The 24,144-nt window shown below is 46.4% G+C and overlaps 1 protein-coding gene across 1 annotated transcript in view; it reads left to right on the top strand.

Moving 5' to 3' along the window:
* Window positions 1-24,144, top strand: part of SBF2 (SET binding factor 2) — a 273,321-nt gene that overhangs the window by 104,671 nt on the left and 144,506 nt on the right. The window contains exons 4-8 of the mRNA XM_073657906.1: window positions 4,015-4,137; window positions 4,299-4,409; window positions 5,828-5,933; window positions 23,309-23,441; window positions 23,533-23,578. Of these exons, the coding sequence (XP_073514007.1) occupies window positions 4,015-4,137; window positions 4,299-4,409; window positions 5,828-5,933; window positions 23,309-23,441; window positions 23,533-23,578 (519 nt within the window). The remainder of the gene's footprint in view (window positions 1-4,014; window positions 4,138-4,298; window positions 4,410-5,827; window positions 5,934-23,308; window positions 23,442-23,532; window positions 23,579-24,144) is intronic.

A 24,144-nucleotide genomic window follows, 5' to 3' on the forward strand; every position in this document is an offset into this window, starting at 1 on the left:
CACCCTTCAAATATCAGGGACCTGGAGCAGTTTGCCAAAGAAGAATGGTCTACAATTCCAGCAGAGCATTGTAAGAAACTCAGTGATGGTTACCGGAAGCGGTTGTTCGCAGTTATTTTGGCTAAAGGTTGTGCCAATACTTTTGTCTGGCCCATTTTTGGAGTTTTGTGTGAAATGATTAATGATTTGATTTTTGCTTCATTCTCTTTTGTGTTTTTTTCCTTGCAAGCAAATTAAATGAAGATATTAATACCAAAGAATTTGTGATTGCAATCATTTTCAGGAAGAAACTGAGTATTATCTGACAGAATTGCAGGGGTGTCAATACTTTTGGCCAGCACTGTAGTTGAAGGAGCAGAATCAACAGAAGCACAGAGTATTTCAGGGGAGTAGTGCGCTGATCTTGTGGGATGTCAAACTGACAGCTACATAATTGAAGGAACATGATCTCAAGCAGCGCAGAGTATTTCAGGAGAAGAGTACAACCTCCACTTAGTAGGTAGATCAAGGTCTTCTAGTATTTTGAGAGAGGTTATGCTGATCTTGTGGGAGGTCTTGGGCTAATGGTTTTATAGCAGGAGTTGGATCACTAGCAGCACAGAGTATTTCAGGAGAGACATTTGATGATAATGGAGGAGATTCCAAATTGAAATCCACATAGTAGAAAAAGCCGGGTCACCCAGTATTTTGTGTGAGGTCTGGAACTAATGGCTACACAGTAGAAGTAGAATCCCTAGCAGCACAGAGTATTTCAGGAGAGGAGTGGGCTGATAGTCCGCTAATGCACTGCTGGTGGGTAGGACGGGTAGTGCTATGATGGGATCGTCATCCTCGCACGGCTTCCATCCCTTATATCATTGTAGTTGTGGGACGACTGCCTGGTTATGGTTCTTTTTTCCGCTTGTCGCGCAGGATCTCTACGCAGGAAATGTGAGAAAATCAGCAAATGTCTTTGGGGAATGTCTGCACCCTGCTTCTAGCACAATGTCCCCAGCTGTGCAGATGTGAGGCCTCAGTCAGGTCCCAGGCGACAACACAGCGCTGATCGGATCTGCTCCTGGAGGGGAGAGAACTTGTCAGTCTGTCCAGTGTGAATCTGCCCCTGAATGGCGCATCCTCAATGATGTCACCGCTCTCTAGTGATGGATAGACTGCATCCTCAATGATGTCACCGCTCTCTAGTGATGGATAGGCTGCATCCTCAATGATGTCACCGCTCTCTAGTGATGGATAGGCTGCATCCTCAATGATGTCACCGCTCTCTAGTGATGGATAGACTGCATCCTCAGTGATGTCACCGCTCTCTAGTGATGGATAGGCTGCATCCTCAGTGATGTCACCGCTCTCTACTGATGGATAGGCTGCATCCTCAGTGATGTCACCGCTGATCTCTAGTGATGGATAGACTGCATCCTCAGTGATGTCACCGCTCTCTAGTGATGGATAGGCTGCATCCTCAGTGATGTCACCGCTGATCTCTAGTGATGGATAGGCTGCATCCTCAGTGATGTCACCGCTCTCTAGTGATGGATAAGCTGCATCCTCTGTGATGTCACCGCTCTCTAGTGATGGATAGGCTGCATCCTCAGTGTTGTCACCGCTGATCTCTAGTGAATGGATAGGCTGCATCCTCAGTGATGTCACTGCTGATCTCTAGTGAATGAATAGGCTGCATCCTCAGTGATGTCATCGCTGATCTCTAGTGATGGATAGGCTGCATCCTCAGTGATGTCACCGCTGATCTCTAGTGATGGATAGGCTGCATCCTCAGTGATGTCACCGCTGATCTCTAGTGAATGGATAGGCTGCATCCTCAGTGATGTCACCGCTCTCTAGTGAAAGGATAGGCTGCATCCTCAGTGATGTCACCGCTCTCTAGTGATGGATAGGCTGCATCCTCAGGGATGTCACCGCTCTCTAGTGATGAATAGGCTGCATCCTGAGTGATGTCACTGCTGATCTCTAGTGATGGATAGGCGGCATCCTCAGTGATGTCACCGCTGATCTCTAGTGATGGATAGGCTGCATCCTCAGTGATGTCATCTCTGATCTCTAGTGATTGATAGGCGGCATTCTCAGTGATGTCACCGCTCTCTAGTGATGGATAGGCTGCATCCTCAGTGATGTCACCGCTGATCTCTAGTGATGGATTGACTGCATCCTCAGTGATATCATCGCTGATCTCTAGTGATGGATAGACTGCATCCTCAGTGATGTCACCGCTGATCTCTAGTGATGGATAGACTGCATCCTCAGTGATGTCATCGCTGATCTCTAGTGATGGATAGGCTGCATCATCAGTGATGTAACCGCTGATCTCTAGTGATGGATACACTGCATCCTCAGTGATGTCACCGCTGATCTCTAGTGATGGACACACTGCATCCTCAGTGATATCATCGCTGATCTCTAGTGATGGGTAGGCTGCATCCTCAGTGATGTCACCGCTGATCTCTAGTGAATGGATACACTGCATCCTCAGTGATGTCACCGCTGATCTCTAGTGATGGATAGGCTGCATCCTCAGTGATGTCACCGCTCTCTAGTGAATGGATAGGCTGCATCCTCAGTGATGTCACCGCTGATCTCTAGTGATGGATAGGCTGCATCATCAGTGATGTAACCGCTGATCTCTAGTGATGGATACACTGCATCCTCAGTGATGTCACCGCTGATCTCTAGTGATGGATAGGCTGCATCCTCAGTGATGTCACCGCTGATCTCTAGTGATGGATAGGCTGCATCATCAGTGATGTAACCGCTGATCTCTAGTGATGGATACACTGCATCCTCAGTGATGTCACCGCTGATCTCTAGTGATGGATAGGCTGCATCCTCAGTGATGTCACCGCTCTCTAGTGAATGGATAGGCTGCATCCTCAGTGATGTCACCGCTGATCTCTAGTGAATGGATAGGCTGCATCCTCAGTGATATCACCGCTCTCTAGTGATGGATAGGCTGCATCCTCAGTGATGTCACCGCTCTCTAGTGATGGATAGGCTGCATCCTCAGTGATGTCACCGCTGATCTCTAGTGATGGATAGGCTGCATCCTCAGTGATGTCACTGCTGATCTCTAGTGATGGATAGACTGCATCCTCAGTGATGTCACTGCTGATCTCTAGTGATGGATAGACTGCATCCTCAGTGATGTCACCGCTGATCTCTAGGGATGGATAGGCGGCATTCTCAGTGATGTCACCGCTCTCTAGTGATGGATAGGCTGCATCCTCAGTGATGTCACTGCTGATCTCTAGTGATGGATAGACGGCATCCTCAGTGATGTCACTGCTGATCTCTAGTGATGGATAGGCGGCATCCTCAGTGATGTCACTGCTGATCTCTAGTGATGGATAGGCTGCATCATCAATGATGTCACCGCTGATCTCTAGTGATGGATAGGCTGCATTCTCAGTGTTGTCACTGCTGATCTCTAGTGATGGATAGGCTGCATCCTCAGTGCTGTCACCGCTGATCTCTAGTGATGGATAGGCTGCATCCTCAGTGATGTCACCGCTGATCTCTAGTGATGGATAGGCTGCATCCTCAGTGCTGTCACCGCTGATCTCTAGTGATGGATAGGCTGCATCCTCAGTGCTGTCACCGCTGATCTCTAGTGATGGATAGGCTGCATCCTCAGTGATGTCACCGCTGATCTCTAGTGATGGATAGGCTGCATCCTCAGTGCTGTCACCGCTGATCTCTAGTGATGGATAGGCTGCATCCTCAGTGCTGTCACCGCTGATCTCTAGTGATGGATAGGCTGCATCCTCAGTGATGTCACCGCTGATCTCTAGTGATGGATAGGCTGCATCCTCAATGATGTCTCCAATTGCGGATAGGCTGTCTGGTTAATGGCTAGCCTTCCTTCCCAGCTGTGTCTCCTTTGGGGATGTGAATACATACTCCGCGATAGTTTATAGGACATCTTCTGCGTATACTCACACTGTTCTATTCTCCGATTGCAGATTTGATTGTTTTGTAATCTTATTGCATCTTTTTAATACTTTTCAGGGAACAAAGCGCGATCACAGCGATGGCGACGACGACGATTCTGGATTAATTCAACCAGCGCAAGTGTTCGCTCCGAAAAGTTTGGTGCTGGTGTCCAGATTAGACTATCCAGAAATATTCAGGGTCAGTATAAGAAAAACCTCCATCCTTCATCTTCATGTAACATGAACCGCAGTGAGCCGAGTTTGCAATAACTGTTATTAATGTCCTTGTCACCAGAGCTTGCACTCTAAGTCCCAAGCGTCTTCCCTGCCTTTACGTTGCGTTTGTCTTCTCTTCCGCAGGCCTGCCTCGGGCTGATCTATACCGTCTACGTGGACAGTCTGAATGTGTCGCTGGAGAACCTGGTGGCAAACCTCGTCACCTGTATCGTCCCAGCAGCCGGCGGATCGCAGGTAATGACTCCCCAGCAGGACTTCTGTTTTTTAGTGTACCATTCTTGTTATTTTTTGGTCTCCCTTCATTTTCCTGCTTGGGTGGAATTCGAGGATACGGCCCGTCTGAGGATTCATTATAGAAGGTGCAGCGCTCTAGGGGACACCTGAGGGTATAGTGCGGACATCTTCGCTCTCTGGGTCCCACCTCCTACGCTGTACATATAGACTGGATTCGTGATCGGTGCTGATCCGGTGTCTTCTGTGCTTCACCGCAACATCTGCTCCTGTTCATCACTGTCACATGATCGCGGGACGCCGATTGGTGGCATTGCCGATCTGCTATGAGCTCCACCCAGTGGTTGGCGTTCATAGCAGATGATCATTTAGCACAAGCGATCAGATGATCGCAGCTTCATGTCTCCTAAGGAGACTATTAAAGCAAGTGAAAAGTAAAACAAAAAGTTTTTAAAAATCTTAAAAAAAATTTGAAAGTTCAAATCACCCCTCTCTTGTCCTATTCAAAATAAAACAATAAAAAAGTACACATATGAATCACCCAGTCTATCAAAATAGAAAAAGAATTCACGCGATTGGTAAACGGTGTAACAAGAAAAAAATCAAAATGCCATAATTACGGGTTTTTGGTCTCCACAACATTGCAATAACGGGCGAGCAAAACATTTTATCAACCCCAAATGGTATTAGTAAAAAACGTCAGCTCGGCGCGCAAAAAGTAAACCTGCACCCAACCCCAGATCCCGAAAAATGGAGACGCTACGGGTCTTGGAAAATGGCGCCGTTTTTATTTATTTTTTTTGCAAACTTTGGATTTTTTTTTCACCACTTAAAGAAAAAAGAACCTATACATGTTTGTTATCTGCAAACTCGTAATGACCTGAAGAATCGTAATGGCAGGTCATTTTTCTCATTTAGTGAATATGGGAAATGAAAAAAATAAAAAAAAAAACAATTGTTGAATTGAACTTTTTTTTCGCAATTTCACCACTCTTGGAATTTTTTTCCCCGCTTTCCAATACACAATATGGTAAAATGAATGGTGTCGTTTGAAAGTACAACTCGTCCCGCAAAAAACAAGCCCTCACATGGCCATATTGTCTGAAAAATAAAAAAGTTCTGGCTCTGGGAAGAAGGGGAGCAAAAAACGGAAAATCCCAAGGTGTTGAAGGGATCCAAAAGGCCGAAGGCAGAGTTCAGCTCCTGCTGACCTTGCACCTTTAAGTCCCCATTATGATTGTGCTATGGTGATATAGCGGAAATACGGGTGACATTACCAGTCTTCTTCTACCTGTTCGTTCAGATGTTGCAGCCATTTTCTTTTTTTTTTTTTTACTTTTTCCAGCCTGATGGGAGAGATGTTACAGGAATCGTCTCCGCAGCCATGACGGTCTCTTTTTTTTGTCTTTCTCTCTTTGCAGAAGCTGTTCTCATTGGGGGCCGGAGACCGTCAGCTGATTCAGACGCCTCTGTACGACAGTCTGCCAGTGACGGGCACCAGTGTGGCGCTGCTCTTTCAGCAACTCGGTAAGGACTTGACCCCAGCCCCAATTCTGATCCTTTCTCATGGTGCAGATACTCCGCCATTGACTCATTCTTCTGTCTGGGGTGCGTCTGCTAGACCCCCTCCGCCACCCATCTGCGATCACACACAGACCAGCCAGTCAGAGGAGTAACAGCCTCTATGGCCGGCTAATAGAAGTACCGGAACGTTTCAGCATAAAGCCTACGTGGCTGCTATAACGGAGCCGGTGTCTGATTCATGCGGCCCGCGGACAAGATGCTTTCCCAGTGCACCGGATTTATCTCAGAGGTTTTTGCACATTCTAAAGCTCCCGAGTTTACACCAAGACATCGCGCTTTCTGCTACTTCTTGCCCATTTTCAGCAAAGCCACGTCCCCTTGTTGGGAAAGGTGCAGAAAGTGTCTAAAACGCACAATCAAGATGCAAGTCATGAAATTCAGGAGTTTTTGGTGCAGACTACACCTAAAGGCAGGGGTGGGCAATTCATTTTCCCGAGGGGCCACATGAGAAATCGTGACTGCTGTGGAGGCCGAACCAGTAGCCTGAAATTAATGCTGCTCAATAAAATATTAATTACTATTTTATAATATTCATTGTATCACTTAATCTTGAGCAGAATTAAGTATGGTGACATCCCTCTATAAACAGTGACACCCCCCCCCACACACACACACACACACACAACTCCCTATATACTGTATGACCCCCCATGCAACCCCCTATATACAGTATGAGCCCCCACACAGCTCCCTATATACAGTATAAACCACTATATACAGTATGAGCCCCCACAAAACCCCCTATATACAGTATGAGCCCCCACAAAACCCCCTATATACAGTATGAGCCCCCACAAAACCCCCTATATACAGTATGAGCCCCCACAAAACCCCCTATATACAGTATGAGCCCCCACAAAACCCCCTATATACAGTATGAGCCCCCACAAAACCCCCTATAACAGTATGAGCCCCCACAAAATCCCCTATATACAGTATGAGCCCCCACAAAACCCCCTATATACAGTATGAGCCCCCACAAAACCCCCTATATACAGTATGAGCCCCCACAAAACCCCCTATATACAGTATGAGCCCCCACAAAACCCCCTTATATACAGTATGAGCCCCCACGCAACCCCTTATATACAGTATGAGCCCCCACGCAACCCCCTTATATACAGTATGAGCCCCCACGCTACCCCCTGTATACAGTATGCTCCCCCACTCAACCCCTGTATACAGTGTGAGCCCGCGCGCAACCCCCTTATATACAGTGTGAGCCCTCGAGCAACCCACTTATATACAGTATGAGCCCTCGCGCAACCCCCTTATATACATTGAGTCCCCACACAAACCCCCTGTATACAGTATGAGCACCCATACAACCCCTTGTATACAGTATGAACCCCTACACAACCCCCTGTATACAGTATGAGCCCCCATACAACCCCCCTATGTACAGTATAGGTCCCCACACAACCCCCTATATTCAGTATGGGCCCCCACACAACCCCCTCTATATACAGTATGAGCCCCCACACAACCCTCCTATATATAGTATGAGCCCACACAACCCCCATATATACAGTATAAGCTCCCACACAACCCCCTATATACAGTATGAGCCCACACAACCCTCCTATATATAGTATGAGCCCACACAACCCCCATATATACATAAGCCCCCACACAACCCTGTATATACAGTATGAGCCCCCACACAACCCTGCTATATATAGTATGAGCCCCCATGCAACCCCCCTATATGCAGTATGAGCCCCCACACAGCCCTCCTATATATAGTATCAGCCGGCACACAACCCCCAATATACAGTATGAACCCCTATATACAGTATGAGCCCCCACACAACCCCCTCTATATACAGTATGAGCCTGCCTCCTGAGAATGCAGATATCGGTGAAATCGGGATGCCGGGTGGAGGAGGACAGCCGCATGGTGCGGCCCGTGGGCCACTGTTTTCAGCCCTTCGGCTGTCTCTCTCGGTCCATGGGCCGGACTGGAACAGCCAGAGGGCCAGATGTGGTCCAGGTCCGCCATAAGGGTGCGTGCACAGCCCAACGGCAGCTTCACTCGGCACTAAGTACTGAGCGCAGGTCGCTTCCACCCAGAAGCCGGCTGAAGAATGAAGACCTCACTTCTTTTAACCAGTTCAGGGTTTCCAGTCTCTGAAGCGGTTAAAAGTCCTGACATAAGACGGAACGTGCGCACAGTATCGTTCTGACATTGCTGTGAACTATGTTCGTTTTATAGGACGGTTTTGTGGCCATTTTTTAGGCGGAATTTGCCTGAAGACGACGCCGTCTTGTGCACGAAGCCTTTTTCTTGCACAATCAGCATGATAAATCCTTCTCCCCATCTCACCCCGGTGCGTGCTAAGATGATGCTGCGTGGTCCTATAATGAGGACCCTGGCCACATAGAGCAGTGCTGTAAATAATAGGGCAGAAGCACGTTACCCTACGATGACGTCTGCTCCAGTAAATCTATGGACCATTTGTATAATACACGGTGGCATCAAGTCCTATTTGTAGCCTCTCTCCCCTCTGGCTAACGGAGGGAGATCTAAGTGGGCCACGTGACGGGTCGGGACCCAACCTCTGTTTCCTTCCGTCAAGCATTGAGTGTTATCTTACTAATAAGACATCATTGTCTGTCTTGAGGAGCCCTCTGATACATGCCGGGGTCTACTGCGTGCCATAAATCATCAATATGGCGGTCAGTATTACCGGCAATACTAATGGAATCCTCATTGCGGCATTATTAATCTCCGCCGTTCTCTTATTCCATCACTCATAAAGTTGATTAAAATTGAGATTTTACGACTGTCTGCATGGCCATCGTAGAGCCCGGCGCCCTCCCTTTACGGTTATTATCCGGCCCATAAATCCCGGCACGTCTTCTGTATAAATCTCATTATGGAGCAGCGGAGTCGTGTGTGTCGGGGCCGTGATTTACGGGCATTCCTGGGGGCCGTATCTTACATTACACTGTAACACGGCAGAGCCCAGTGGTGTCAGTGCAGGCAATGGGGCTTCCAGTAAGCGCTGGTCCTAGGAAGTGGGGGCCGTGTTTACCCGGGGTGCAGCTGAATTGCATAATTCCCATTTCTGCATTGAGGGGGCCTTGTCTCCATGGCCCGGGGAGGGGGGCACATACTTGATTTGTGTGTCTCATACTCCAGGTGGCGGAGCTCCCCACGTCTCGGGATACTTTGCAGGCAATCTCTTTATCATGTAATAATATAATACTTTCTGTGCCTGGGACACTGTCTCTCCGCCACCCGGTATTACTGTACTAGATCAGGAAAATCACCAGAATAGCAGGATTGTCCCGAATGAGTCTGAGCCGCTGATGGTTTCCAGGAAATCGTAAAGAAAAAAATGGAAAATCCTTAAATCCTTCTGCACCTTAGATGCGAGTTCACAAGGTTCAGCTGCTAAAATTAGTGCGCAACAATAAACCCCAAATATAAAGTCCTCTTTAAGTTTACAATCCTGGGGTCCTTGTCCAACAAATTGCCAAAAACTTCAATCCAGCCATTTCTCATTTCCTCCTGTGTTTGGAAAAGCTGAGTGACAAGCAATATGTTCTCCACAATTGTCTATTCTACTTTTCGTGCACACAATGTATCACTCCCATCATCCCTGTCCTAGGCGCCAAGAATCAAATCTTTGGCCTTCAGGTTTAAGTCTGCAGTCACTATAAGTGACTGCAGACTTGTAAATCCTCATATCGTGCACAGTGCACACTGTCAGGATTCTCTGGAAGCTGATGAGTGATTGCAAGTATGTGATTTGCATACATGCAGTCACATGCCGACTAGACGTGCCCAAGAAAATTGAGTACGGCTGGACAAGTCTAGTCGGAATGTAGCCGGAAGTATGCAAATCGTTAACATGACTGCCCGCTCCCTGCATCTGTGAATCCTGACAGCACGCACTGTGAGGACTCGCTAGTCTGCAGTCACATAGAGTGACCACAGACTTGTACCCCAAGGCCGGACAACCCTTTTGAGAATCCACCAGTGAGCTTATCTGTCTGACAGGAGCATTTGCATATTTTATTTCTTTTCTTTCTGAGCTCCTTTTAGCTGATTTATGACCACATCAGAGTTGAATGTTCTCAGACATAGCGAAGCTCATGAAAGCAAAAATGGTACAAAATTTTTTATGAAACTTGATTTTATTTTACATGCATTTAAGTAAAAATAAAAAAGTCTCCAAAGACCAGACAACCCATTTAAGCATACAGTCGACTCTACTTTTATCTTGCACAATCACTCTCATCATCCATCACCAGGACTTCACAATATAACGCTGCAAGAGGGAAAAAAACAATGTGAATGACTGTGCACAGCGTTGTATGTTTCTTCTCGGAGTCTCGGTTCTGTGATCGTGCTGCATCGGGCTCCGGGGATCACACCCCATCTGCCTCCACTTATACTCCATCATGTGATAACAGGTGCCGTGCGGATTTTTTCATTCCTCGCCGCTGACCTGGTCACTTTGGCTGCGGACGCTACGTCACCACTTTACTTTACAAGGAGGAATTTTACAGAGCCAAGAAAAATTTACACCTCGTCTGCGCGGAGTCCCTCCCTGTTGTTCTTCGCACTCTCTTATAGAGAACGGGGACATTGAACGGGGAGCTCGGGCAGATAGCGGTCAGCCGAACAACTGATTGTTCGGTCAATAGCGATCTAATTGTGAATGGGGAGCTTCAATACACAGTAGCTAGTTGAAACACGTAGAGCTGCAGTGTAAAGCATGGATGTTGTATATGGGGGAGTCGGTAGAGACAGTTAACGGGCGCATCCATAAATCCACACTGTCGGACGCACTGCTAGGTTGCGCTCCCATGCACGGTATCTCGCATATATATACAATCTTCACGAGTTGTGACAATGTATCAGTGCAGGATTCCAGGCTCGGTGGTAACAATGGGGATCTTCAGCTGTGCGATGTATCCGCTCTGTACAATTGTTTTCCTCCGCACAAAGCTCAGAATTTTACAGCAAGTAGAAATCTAAAAAATGTTGAGAAATTAAACCATTTATTGTGTAAAGTCCGTTCCTGCATCGGTAACAGATGTGTGGTCTTCTGCATCATTTGCCTCTCCTCACGCTTTGCAGCAGATATCGTTCCGGCAGCGCCGTGGCTGCAGTGAGGGTTGGTTTAATTTAGAAAGGAATAAAAGGTTACAAGGTCACGATGACTGGGGAGCAAAGCACGAGGGGGACGGCCGGCTCATTAACCTCATAAAACTCTCTCTCTTAATCCATTAAATCATGTGCCGCGACTGTGACTGTGACTGTGTGATCAGCTGCACGTTCTCCTCCTGTCTGGGTATTTTGACAAATCTGCATCGGTCCATCTACAGATCACTGGATAAGGCTATGTGCCCACGTAGCATTTTTCAAGCGTATATGCTGCGGAATTTCCGCAGCGTAAACGCTTGAAAAACGCATGTATATCCGCACCCCATGTTCCCCAATGGGATTCCGCAAGTTCTATGCACATGCTGCGGATTTTTCCGCAGCGTTTATGCCGCGTTCAAAAATCCGCAGCATGTCATTTAATTTTGCGTTTCCGCAAGCGGAATTGCCTTTGCCCAATGCATAAAAAACGCAAGGCAATTCCGCATGTGGAAAACGCGTGATAAACGCGCGAAAAATGCGCGATAAACGCGTGCGGAATTCCGCATGCGTTTTTCCGGGAGAGGACTTGCATTTATGCAGCAGAAATTTTCTGCTTCATAAATGCAACGTGGGCACATAGCCTAAGTCTACATCGCATGTTCAGGGAGTTAGCGAATACTTATCTTGCACTGAGCTGGAGAGATGTCTAATACTCAGTCACATCCAAAGCGGCATCGGCACTGCCAAACCTGCATGTGCTCTGAATGGGGAGAGTAGAGTATGCTGCTCAGGACTTCACTGTCAGCTGCCAGGCTCCCCTCTTCCACCCTTTGGGCCTCCCCTCTTCCACCCTTTGGGCCTCCCCCTTTTCCACCCTTTGGGCCTCCCCCTTTTCCACTCTTTGGGCCTCCCCCTTTTCCACTCTTTGGGCCCCCCCCTTTTCCACTCTTTGGGCCCCCCCCTTTTCCACTCTTTGGGCCTCCCCCTCTTCCACTCTTTGGGCCCCTCCCCCTCTTCCACTCTTTGGGCCCCCCCCCCTCTTCCACTCTTTGGGCCTCCCCCTCTTCCACTCTTTGGGCCTCCCCCTCTTCCACTCTTTGGGCCTCCCCCTCTTCCACTCTTTGGGCCTCCCCCTCCGGGACCCTTTTTTTCCTCTCCCTCCTGGACCTTTCTTTTCCTCCCCCTCCGGGACCCTTCTTTTCCATCTCTGTATTCCTCCGTCCTTGCCTGATTCTTGTCCACTATTAGATGCTAGTCTACTAGGATCATAATCCAGCAGAGGCGTTTCATGTGTGCCTAGCTATTAGAGTCTCTGAGACCACCGAAATCAATCTGTGGACAACCCCTCTAACAGCCTACAGGGAAGCTGTTTTGCATTGTATTTTGGGCAAGGTGGTGATTTTACAGTAGGTAAATGTGCAGGTCTCGGTGTAAAGGTTTCTCCTTCTTCTGTGCCTTTCTGATTTCTCAGGCCCCCACTTACCCCAAGAAAGGGGGTCTGAAATGCCTCCTTGTGATGTAGCGTGCATGGCTAGCGCTGCATTCAGTCTGTAGGACTGCCGGGGATAAGAGTACAGCGCTCCGCTTTCTCCCGCAGTCCCATAGAGAATAACACGCTGTGACGGCCACTGCTCCTTTCTGGAAATTCAAGGCCCCGTTCTTTGGATCCATGGGGGTCCCAACAGTCGAACCCCCACTGAATATTGCTGGAAATACCAAACAGGTTTCCTATGTTTACCTGAACTGATACATTGTAACAAACTATCAGCACAAAAGTGATGTTTGTGCTATTTTTTTTAGCTTATAAGCGTATTGTATAGATCAATACATTGTGACAAACCCTCAGCTTTGAGAATTATTAGATCTATACCATACATGTCAAACTCTGGCCCATGGGTCAAATCTGGCCCACAGAGTGGTTATATTTGGCCTGCAACACCAGAACCGCCACCCCTATGTGGGGCCATTATTCTGTATGGAGGACTATGTGGGTCCATTATACTGTATGGAGGACTATGTGGGGCCCAGTATACTGTATGGAGGACTATGTGGGGCCCAGTATACTGTATGGAGGACTATGTGGGGCCCATTATACTGTATGGAGGACTATGTGGGGCCCATTATACTGTATGGAGGACTATGTGGGGCCCATTATACTGTATGGAGGACTATGTGGGGCCCTTTATTCTGTATGGAGGACTATGTGGGGCCATTATACTGTATGGAGCACTATGTGGGCCATTATACTGTATGGAGGACTATGTGGGGCCCAGTATACTGCATGGAAGACTATGTGGGGCCCATTATACTGTATGGAGGACTATGTGGGGCCCATTATTCTGTATGGAGGACTATGTGGGGCCATTATACTGTATGGAGCACTATGTGGGCCATTATACTGTATGGAGGACTATGTGGGGCCCAGTATACTGTATGGAGGACTGTGTGGGGCCCATTATACTGTATGGAGGACTATGTGGGGTCATTTTACTGTATGGAGGACTATGTGGGGCCCATTATACTGTATGGAGGACTATGTGGAGCCTATTATACTGTAAGGAGGACTATGTGTGGCGCATTATTCTGTATGGAGGACTATGTGGGGCAATTATACTGTACGGAGGACTATGTGGGGCCCATTATACTGTATGGAGGACTATGTGGGGCCCATTATACTGTATGGAGGACTATGTGGGGCCCATTATACTGTATGGAGGACTATGTGGGGCCCATTATACTGTATGGAGGACTATGTGGGGCCCATTTTAGTGTATGGAAGACTATGTGGGGCCCATTATAGTGTATGGAGGGCTATGTGGGGCCCATTATACTGTATGGAGGGCTATGTGGGGCCCATTATCCTGTATGGAGGGCTATGTGGGGCCCATTATCCTGTATGAAGGACTATGTGGGGCCCATTATCCTGTATGGAGGACTATGTGGGGCCCATTATTCTGTATGGAGGACTATGTGGGGCCCATTATTCTGTATGGAGGACTATGTGGGGCCCATTATTCTGTATGGAGGACTATGTGGGGCCCATTATTCTGTATGGAGGACTATGTGGGGCCCATTATTCTGTATGGAGGACTATGTGGGGCCCATTATTCTGTATGGAGGACTATGTGGGGCCCATTATTCTGTATGGAGGACTATGTGGGGCCCATTATTCTGTATGGAGGACTATGTGGGGCCCATTATTCTGTATGGAGGACTATGTGGGTCCATTATACTGTATGGAGGACTATGTGGGGCCATTATACTGTATGGAGGACTATGTGGGGCCCATTATACTGTATGGAGGACTATGTGGGGCCATTATACTGTATACTGGTTGGCCCGTGACTTTGTCCAAGTTTGAGTTGTTCAGCCTCCACATATAAACCATAGTCTTCCAGTATGCGGCCAAGAATCAGATATCTGGATAAGGAGGAATGACGAAAAGAAGATGTAATAAGACTTTGTAGGGCTCCTCGTTATATAACGATGAAGTTTTTATTTACCAGGAATCCAGAGTAAATGTCGCCCAGATTGTGTGCAGCGAGCGCGTCCAGTAAACAAGCAGGAATCCCGGTCACTGAGTCTTACATAATCACAGCTCTGCACCTAGAAAGCAGCTCACATGGAAAAGTACAGTGCGGACGTGCCTCGTACCCGGCATACAGTACACGCCGGACCTTAATGAGGGACGGGTCAGTGCACAGGCACAATGGCTGCATACAGTGAGGAAGTGAGGGCTGTGGTCACCCGCTCCTCCGGCTGATCCCTATTCATTGGCTGCGGTCACCTGACATAGACTTTCATTACTTTACCTCCATGCAGAATACTGAACAATGCACCAAACCAGCGTGAAATAATTGGAAAGTCTGCAGAAGATTTGAAATAAGTTTGTCCTCCGGAGCTGCATTCATAGTTCTGCTCACGGCCGTGCAGCATCCTGTGCTTTTCATACCAGTGTAGTGCATTGAAGCCTTTCCTTACATCAGATCAGGGCGTAGTGATGTTTTATATACTACGAGCAAATCTTTGCACTTCCCAAAATGTGAGGTCCTGCGCCCTAAGCTCCTACATAACAAGACGTGAGATCGTCTCCCTGAAATCTGCACTCCCCCCTAGATGTGAGATTGCAAAATGTGAGCTTCATCACCCCGAGAAGGAGAAAAATGAGTGTGTGCTTCTATGGCTCAAGATGTTTGGAGAAACAGTAGAATTGTGATTTCAGCTCTGGAGTACTACGAAGTACATAAAGGGCCATACCGTTTCCTCACAGGTATTGACCAGGTATCGTCGTATCACTCCCATCATCCTCACCGTTTATACAACACTCGGGCGGCTGAGATGTGCCGTGCACTCGCAGGAATGCAGAGCAATGCTCCAAATACATTGTTTTCTCTGCGTCGTGATGACTTTATAATCGCAGTCATATGGCCGCGTGGTGGAGATTATTGGTTAATAATGAAGTCCGTGTTCCGCGAGCCCTCGGGGGCCTCGCCGCATTACACAGCACATCTCATGATGTCATTGATGGCTTCTTTCTGAAGTGGCTCCATGCGAGAGGCAGCGGGAGGACTTGTGGTCTGCGTCTGGCCGTCCCGTGCCAGCGTCCATTACCGCTTCTTCACAATGATGCAGAAAGTTATTTTTTTCCCCTCTTTATTTTTAAGTGAAACCTCGTGCCTGAACCAAGAAGCGCGGCGGCATCTGTGCTGCCTCAACGCTGGTGGCTCCCTGCGACGTACACAATTATATATGGTTGCCAACATGGTCCACTGCGCTGTATACACTGTGTCACCCCAGGAGGTTACAGTCTAAAATGTATCACTCTCATCATCCCTGTCTCTGGGAGCTCCCTATCTAATATTACCATCACCCTTTACTCCAAAGTCTAATCTCATTTCACTCGGTCTATCACTCCCATCATCCCTGTCCCCATAAACTCACGATCTAGTCTTTTCATCTGTCACACAATGTATCACTCCCATCATCCCTGATCTCGGAATTTACAGTCTAATCTCCTCTCTCACCCCAATCATCCCCATTCCTTCCACTTCACAATCAAATCTTCCCATCACCTTTGTCTCAGGAGCTTGCAATCTATTCTTTCTGTCTCACACAATGTATCACTCCCATCATCCCTGATCCCAAGTTTTACAATCTAATCTCATCTCTCACCCCCATCATCTCTGGCCCAATCACTTCACAATCTAATCTTCCCATCACCTTTGTCTCAGGAGCTTGCAGTCTATTCTGAATGTATCACTCCCATCACCTCTGACTCTCTAGGAGCCTCACAGTCTTATGCCCCTTATCTCCGTCCAATACATCACTCCCATCATTCCTGACCCCAGGAGCTCACAGTCTATGAAAACCTCTTTAGACCTGTTTGTTTTTTTTTTGTTTTTTTTTACTTTTCACAGCTGAGATTTTGTTTGAATGTATCCTTCTAGACAATCCTCTTCAACATCAAATCTATCTCTTATCCTGCCCTCCAGACTGATACATTGCAACAAATCCACTGTTGTGAAACCTCCTAATGTAAGCAAGAGTGAATGTAAGCAAGAGTGTTCCTAGTCACTGGCAGCAAGCAGGGATGGTGAAGATGATGATGAATTGAACTGCATATTAGAAAGTTACTGAACTTTGTGTTATATAGTAATTACGTATTATTTACATAGGACTGCACCAGCCATATAGTATTCTTATTCTTGATCTCGGCCCGGTTATTGCTGCACATCACACACATTATGGCAGCGTTTTCAGCAGTTTTTCCATCTCCAGGGAGGTGTTACCATATTTCAGACCGGCAGATAGTTCAGGGCTTGATGTCAAACTTCTGCCAGAAATTCCTTTTCAGGCAAATTATCCTTTAATGAAAATGTACGATGTACAGTCGGCACGTTCCTACAGAGGGAGTGAACTGTCAGGGAAGATGATAGGACAGGTAAACTGCTACAAGGCCTTATGGGGAATGTCGAATTTTAGCTGCTAACTACTGACAAGCAAGGATGCAGAGCATGTCTGTATGGGGGAAAGCGGAGTGGGAAGAATTATGGCCTCCATTACAGCTCCAGTAGAGGCAAAAAGAATTCCACTGCTGTGCATGCACAATAATCGGGGCAAGTCCACCGCTGTGCATTCACAATAATCTGGGTAAATCCACCACTGTGCATTCACAATAATCTGGGTAAGTCCGCTGCTGTGCATCCACAATAATCGGGGCAAGTCCACTCCTGTGCATGCACAATAATCGGGGCAAGTCCACTGCTGTGCATGCACAATAATCGGGGCAAGTCCATTGCTGTGCATCCACAATAATCGGGGTAAGTCCGCTGCTGTGCATGCACAATAATCAGGGCAAGTCCATTGCTGTGCATCCACAATAATCGGGGTAAGTCCGCTGCTGTGCATCCAAAATAATCGGGGTAAGTCCATTGCTGTGCATGCACAATAATCGGGGCTGGTCTGCGGCTGTGCATGCACAATAATTGGGGCAGGTCCGCGGCTGTGCATGCACAATAATTGGGGCAGGTCCGCGGCTGTACATGCACAATAATCGGAGTAAGTCCGCTGCTGTGCATCCACAATAATCGGAGTAAGTCCGCTGCTGTGCATCCACAATAATCGGAGTAAGTCCGCTGCTGTGCATGCACAATAATCGGGGCAAGTCCAGTCCTGTGCATGCACAATAATCGGGGCAAGTCCAGTCCTGTGCATGCACAATAATCGGGGCAAGTCCAGTCCTGTGCATGCACAATAATCGGGGCAAGTCCAGTCCTGTGCATGCACAATAATCGGGGCAAGTCCAGTCCTGTGCATGCACAATAATCGGGGCAAGTCCAGTCCTGTGCATGCACAATGATCGGGGCAAGTCCAGTCCTGTGCATGCACAATGATCGGGGCAAGTCCAGTCCTGTGCATGCACAATGATCGGGGCAAGTCCAGTCCTGTGCATGCACAATGATCGGGGCAAGTCCAGTCCTGTGCATGCACAATGATCGGGGCAAGTCCAGTCCTGTGCATGCACAATGATCGGGGCAAGTCCAGTCCTGTGCATGCACAATGATCGGGGCAAGTCCAGTCCTGTGCATGCACAATAATCGGGGCAATTCCGCCGCTGGGCATGCACAATAATCGGGGCAAGTCTGCCGCTGGGCATGCACAATAATCGGGGCAAGAAGTCCGCCTCTGTGCGTCCACAATAATCGGGGCAAGAAGTCTACCGCTGTGCGTCCACAATAATCGGGGCAAGTCTGCCGCTGGGCATGCACAATAATCGGGGCAAGTCCAGTCCTGTGCATGCACAATAATCGGGGCAAGTCCAGTCCTGTGCATGCACAATAATCGGGGCAAGTCCAGTCCTGTGCATGCACAATAATCGGGGCAAGTCCAGTCCTGTGCATGCACAATGATCGGGGCAAGTCCAGTCCTGTGCATGCACAATGATCGGGGCAAGTCCAGTCCTGTGCATGCACAATGATCAGGGCAAGTCCAGTCCTGTGCATGCACAATAATCGGGGCAATTCCGCCGCTGGGCATGCACAATAATCGGGGCAAGAAGTCTGCCGCTGGGCATGCACAATAATCGGGGCAAGAAGTCTACCGCTGTGCGTCCACAATAATCGGGGCAAGGAGTCTACCGCTGTGCGTCCACAATAATCGGGGCAAGAAGTCTGCCGCTGGGCATGCACTATAATCGGGGCAAGAAGTCCGCCGCTGGGCATGCACAATAATTGGGGCAAGTCCGCCGCTGGGCATGCACAATAATTGGGGCAAGTCCGCCGCTGGGCATGCACAATAATCGGGGCAAGTTTACCTCTATAATATTTTCTAATATCTGCGCCCTCATGTCCATTTCCTTGCAGAAAAAGTTCACAGCATGTGGATGACAGATGAAAAATCTCATCCACGCTCCCCACTCTTGTATCGCGCTATAGATTTTCCCAAACCTACAGTTAAAATGTGCATAAATTCCATCCGATGCAGATTTGGACCATTAGAGCTGTCGTTTGCATTTATGTAGGAAGGTATTGCTCACTTGCAGGCTCATTAAAAGAAAAACTAAATCTCTGCATGTTTTGCAGGTGGTATACTTGTATAGGGTATCCGACTAGATGCAGCTGGCTCCTTATTCATTGGTATTAAAGACACTTGCTCATTTGTGAAAATCCAAGGGGTTCATCAGATTTCACCTGATATTTACTGGAATTGGATATAATGTTGATCTCTATACAAAACTAGTTCCCTTGCTTGGAATGAAGCAATCATGTCTTGTCCTCTGATGAATGATGTTCAGCTTCACAGCAGGATGGAAACAGAGTTGCCTTTCTCTGCATGTGTGTTGTGCTGACATCTAGTGGGCACTAATAATCAATTTGTACAGAGATAATCTCAACCTAAACTTATGTTTTTATTGAGCTTTACTACATTTTCATAACATAAGTATTTTATTACATCGCTTTATTACGGCGCTGTATTTTTCACACCTGACCCAGTCCTCTCTGCTCCTTTCGTGTAATAGTTAGCCAGGGTTAGGAGGGTTCTGTGGCACAGTTCAAGACGTTCACTTTGATTATTTTTTTTTTAGTAATTCTACTTCCTTTTTTTTTTTTTTTTTTTATGGCCTTAAAGCCGCAGTGTTGACATATTTATAGTAAATTTATTTACAGTAATCCTGGTTATTCGCAGATTCCATCTGTTCTATCATTAACTTACGCCGTAATTAAAGGAATTTTCAAGAAAGTAAAATCCTATATTGCTCCCTTTTTGATCACCCCGCTGTGAATTAATGTAGTGGTTTGTCAAATTTATTGTTAAAGGAGTTGACTCACAAAGAGCATTTGTTTCAATTTCTATATCCCAGGGTCTAATGCTGGGGCACTAAAGGACTACCGCTCCATCCAAAGTCTAAAGGCCCCCATAAACTTTAAATAGTTGTCGGCCAAATGATCATTCCGCCAACGACCATCTTTCCCGACTGTCCTGTACAAAGGAAAGCTGCCGGACTCAGAAAGCCATTGGTAGACTTGACTCTGGCAGCGGCTTTTCACCCGGAGAGCAAAATGATCAGCTGCTGAAATTCAACAGGCTGAATCCTTCTCTTTGGGTCAGACAGCTACCCATTTTGGCTATGTTCACATGTCCAGTAATCATCCATTAATGGATCCAGCAACCATCTGTTGGCAAAAAAAAAAGTTTTGCAGACACAACTTTTTTTTGTCTGTTTTTTGAAAAACTGATTTCAACTGGATCCGTTTTATAGCCATCCGTTTTTTGCTTACTGGATCCGTTTCAAATGGAAGAAAACGGATGGCTAATTAACGGATCCGTTTTCCATAGACTTCAATGCTAAAAAAATGGATACAGCTGAAATCAGTTTCTTAAAAACTGACAAAGTTGGGTCTGCAGAACTTTTTTGCCAACGTGTTGCTGCTGGATCCTTTCTAACGGATGATTACTGGACATGTGAACATAGCTCCACATTAGACTGTCAGTCAATCCCTCGGATATCAATTTTAGTCTCATGGGGGACTTTACCGGTGTCAATCAGTCCCCATTGTCCTTGAATTGAGAGATGAGACCCCCATTGATCTTTATCTATCCCATGGAGCCAATCCTTTGTAACAGTCAGGACGTCCAACTGATAGAGTTTTGAAACAAAACAAGGAATTCGAATTCTTTTCTGAAGTTCCAGAACTTTTCATTTCTTCTCGTCCATCTCCTTGCGGTGTTTTCCAGTTTCTGTAGTCACCTGCCTAACCCGCCACACCTGCCGTAAAGGTGTCAGCCTCCTATACAACCAGAGGTTAATAGTCACAATGTAAATACATCCGAGTACTAATTACTTTAACTGTTCGTTGCCTCATAAATGTCACTTTATGTGAAAACTCACCATCAACCCAAATCACCCTCTACTCAACATGTCTGCTCTCCTTTCAATGCCTTTTGTATATAGACATTAGTATTTAAAAGACATTAGACAGATTTATCAAGATTGACATTTTGGAAATTCACCAGACTTAAAAAGTTTGGCGCCTTTTTTTTTTTTTTACTGTTCTGAAATCCAAAAAAATGAGATCTCCACATTGTATTAGTTTTAGATTTGTGCTATTTTCTGGTAGAAAACTTAAAAAATATGTGTAAAAGATGTTGACCATGCTCCTCTGGGAACATCACAGGTTGTGTGCTAAGGTCTTTTAATATTTGGAGTGCATGGTGCAAAATTGGAAAATTTTGTGCAAATTGAAACTTTTTGGGGCTGGGCTTACTCCAGTTTCAAGCTAAACTAGTTGCCAAAAAGTTTTCCATTTTTGCACCATGTTCGCCATTTTTCTGGCATAAAGAGTTAATTATTTGTCTAAAAGCAGCTGTTCACCGCACCGCACCCACCCACATTTTCAACTTTTCAAATTGGAAAATTTGTACAAATTATGACTTTTTGGCACCTACTCCAGTTTCATAAACTTCTTTGTAAATGTAGACAAAGATGTTGTTGCTGAGTGCGATAAGTAGTTGTATTTTCTCTCTGGTTACCAACATTTTCCTAGTACTAAATTTAAGGTGCAAAGACGACCGACCAAAATAGATATATTAAAGCCGCTTTAAGGGACATGTAAATCTTGAAAACTGTTTTTTAATATCTTCTACATTTGCAGAGATTCAATGCATCTCTATCTGCGGACCCCCCTCCTTCCCGGGAAACAACAGGAAGGACAGATTGATGTGTTTGTGACAGGCGGATGTTTTCCAGAATTTTCTGTAAAGTTGTTTATTAATAAAAAAAAGAAACATAAGGAAGACGACATCTTCAGTTTATTCCGTGCTGTCAACAGGAAACAAAACCATCAGCGGCATCCGACCGGCCGGGGCGGGGGGCGACGTCACATTCAGTTGTATGCCGGCGTATAATAATCCAAATAATGGAGCAAAGTACTGTAAATCGGAACGAAGGCCAAACTTCTGTACATTAATCTGAATTCCTGTGTATTGAAACTTTTGTATTATGGTTTTGGTTTTAAAATATTTCACTGCACTCAGACCAATGTTATTCTATGGGGCCGAATTTTTTTCCAAGTCTGTCCTTCACCGATACATTGTAACGGAAGTCAGCTAGTCTGGAATAAGGTCTGGTACTTGGGACCTCGGGTGCTTTTGTTAGAGATCTGGTCCTACCACCATTTTTTCATAAGTGCCACTTCTCCAGGAGTAAAAAGGGTACCGGGATCACGTTACTGTTGCGATTAGTGGGGTCCCTGCTGTCGGACCCCACCAGCAGGACTAGCATTGGTCCTGAATTCTCCGGTATTGTCCTCTGGCGGATTGATCTTGTTACTACAATCCTTTTCATTCCTGCAATAACCGCAGACAACAAAGCTTCACGCTGTGAATCAGCAGATCCGAAGCTGCGGGAGAATCACATTAATATCCTTAAATTGTTTTTCACTTCAAATATTTTACATGTGTCGGCAGAAGGTTACGAGGTTCTGCCTGTAAATGCGGTCTACTCGTGGAATTTCTGAAAAATCAAAACCAGAGATCTCGCTGAGCTGTCAAAACAGTGTCCTCATCATGTAGGGAACACAACCCCCATAGCCCATATCTCTGCGGTGAAAACATGTATCCCTATGTCATGTATGTTATATCTTTATAGTTTCATGTGATATAACTTAATGAAAAGTTCAGCAACTTTCTGATGTATTTTCAAGATCTACTTAATGTCAGTGAATAAATGTAATAAATACACTGATACATTGTAGCAAACGCTCAGGACGGGAGAGAGATTTGGGCTTCTGGTGTTTTGAACTTATGGAGATACAGTCTGGTACATTGTAGCACTCTCCGTTTTGGATCAGAAAAGGTTTTCGCTCACTGGATCTAAACAAGAATGTGCCCATTCACTGATGGGGAGCAGAGATCCTGAAAATGGTAATCAGAAAGTTGTAGAACTTTAAGCAACATCCTTAATGCAATTATCTTGTTTGTAGTAGACCTGATTCCAGGAAAGTGACTGCTACAAAACACAATAAGAAACCGATGGGGTTTCTTGGCATAACACTGGGTGTCCATCATCCCTGGTCTCCAAAGCCAAATAGCCAAATATGACACAGATATTCCGCTGTGTTTTCTAATGAATTCTGCTTTTTATTCTTTAAATCAGTGCGAGTTGATACTTGCATTTATTTGTTTTTTTCAAAGAAATTTTTTGATATTTTAATTGCAGGAATCCAGAATGTTCTCGGCCTGTTCTGTGCGGTGTTGACCGAAAACAAAGTCCTTTTCCATTCCTCCAGTTTTCAGCGACTCAGTGATGCCTGCCGAGCACTTGAGGCTCTAATGTACCCCTTAAAGTACAGGTAAGGTGGAGGAAATTCACACCGATCTGTCCGCAGCGTTGTCATCTGAATAAAAGGCCCTCCATCTGTTAAATATAGTATTCTGCATTAGAAAACATTGCCGCTTTCTTCGGGATATGGCGCCACATCTGTCATGGGTATTAGTGGTATTGCAGCTTAGTCTCATTGATGTTTTTCTAACCCTGGAGAATCCATTAACACTGGTGACAAACTGGAAATCCAATTGACCGTGATTGTATGGTCTCCATTTTAATATATATATATATATATATATATATATATATATATATATATATATATATATCTTCTTCATGTTTATTCATTTTCTCCCCTCTGCCCCCCCCCTGCTTTCCCTTCTTCTTTTCCCCCTTCTTTTCCTCCCTTCTTCCCCCCCCTCTCCCCCCTTCCCCCCCCCTTCTTCCCCCCCCCTTCCCCCCCCCTTCTTTTCCCCCCCTTCTTCCCCCTCCTTCTTTTCCCCCCCTTCTTCCCCCTCCTTCCCCCCCTTCTCCCCCCCTTCTTCCTTCCCCTTCTTTTCCCCCTTCTTTTCCCCTTCTTTTCCCCCTTCTTTTCCCCCTTTTCCCCCCTTCTTTTCCCCCCTTCTTTTCCCCCCTTCTTTTCCCCCTTCTTTTCCCCCCTTCTTTTCCCCCCTTCTTTTCCCCCCTTCTTTTCCCCCCTTCTTTTCCCCCCTTCTTCCCCCCCTTCT

This window comes from Phyllobates terribilis, unplaced genomic scaffold, assembly GCF_046119375.1.
Source record: "Phyllobates terribilis strain yellow unplaced genomic scaffold, ASM4611937v1 Scaffold_13__5_contigs__length_258822181, whole genome shotgun sequence".
NCBI lineage: Eukaryota > Metazoa > Chordata > Amphibia > Anura > Dendrobatidae > Phyllobates > Phyllobates terribilis.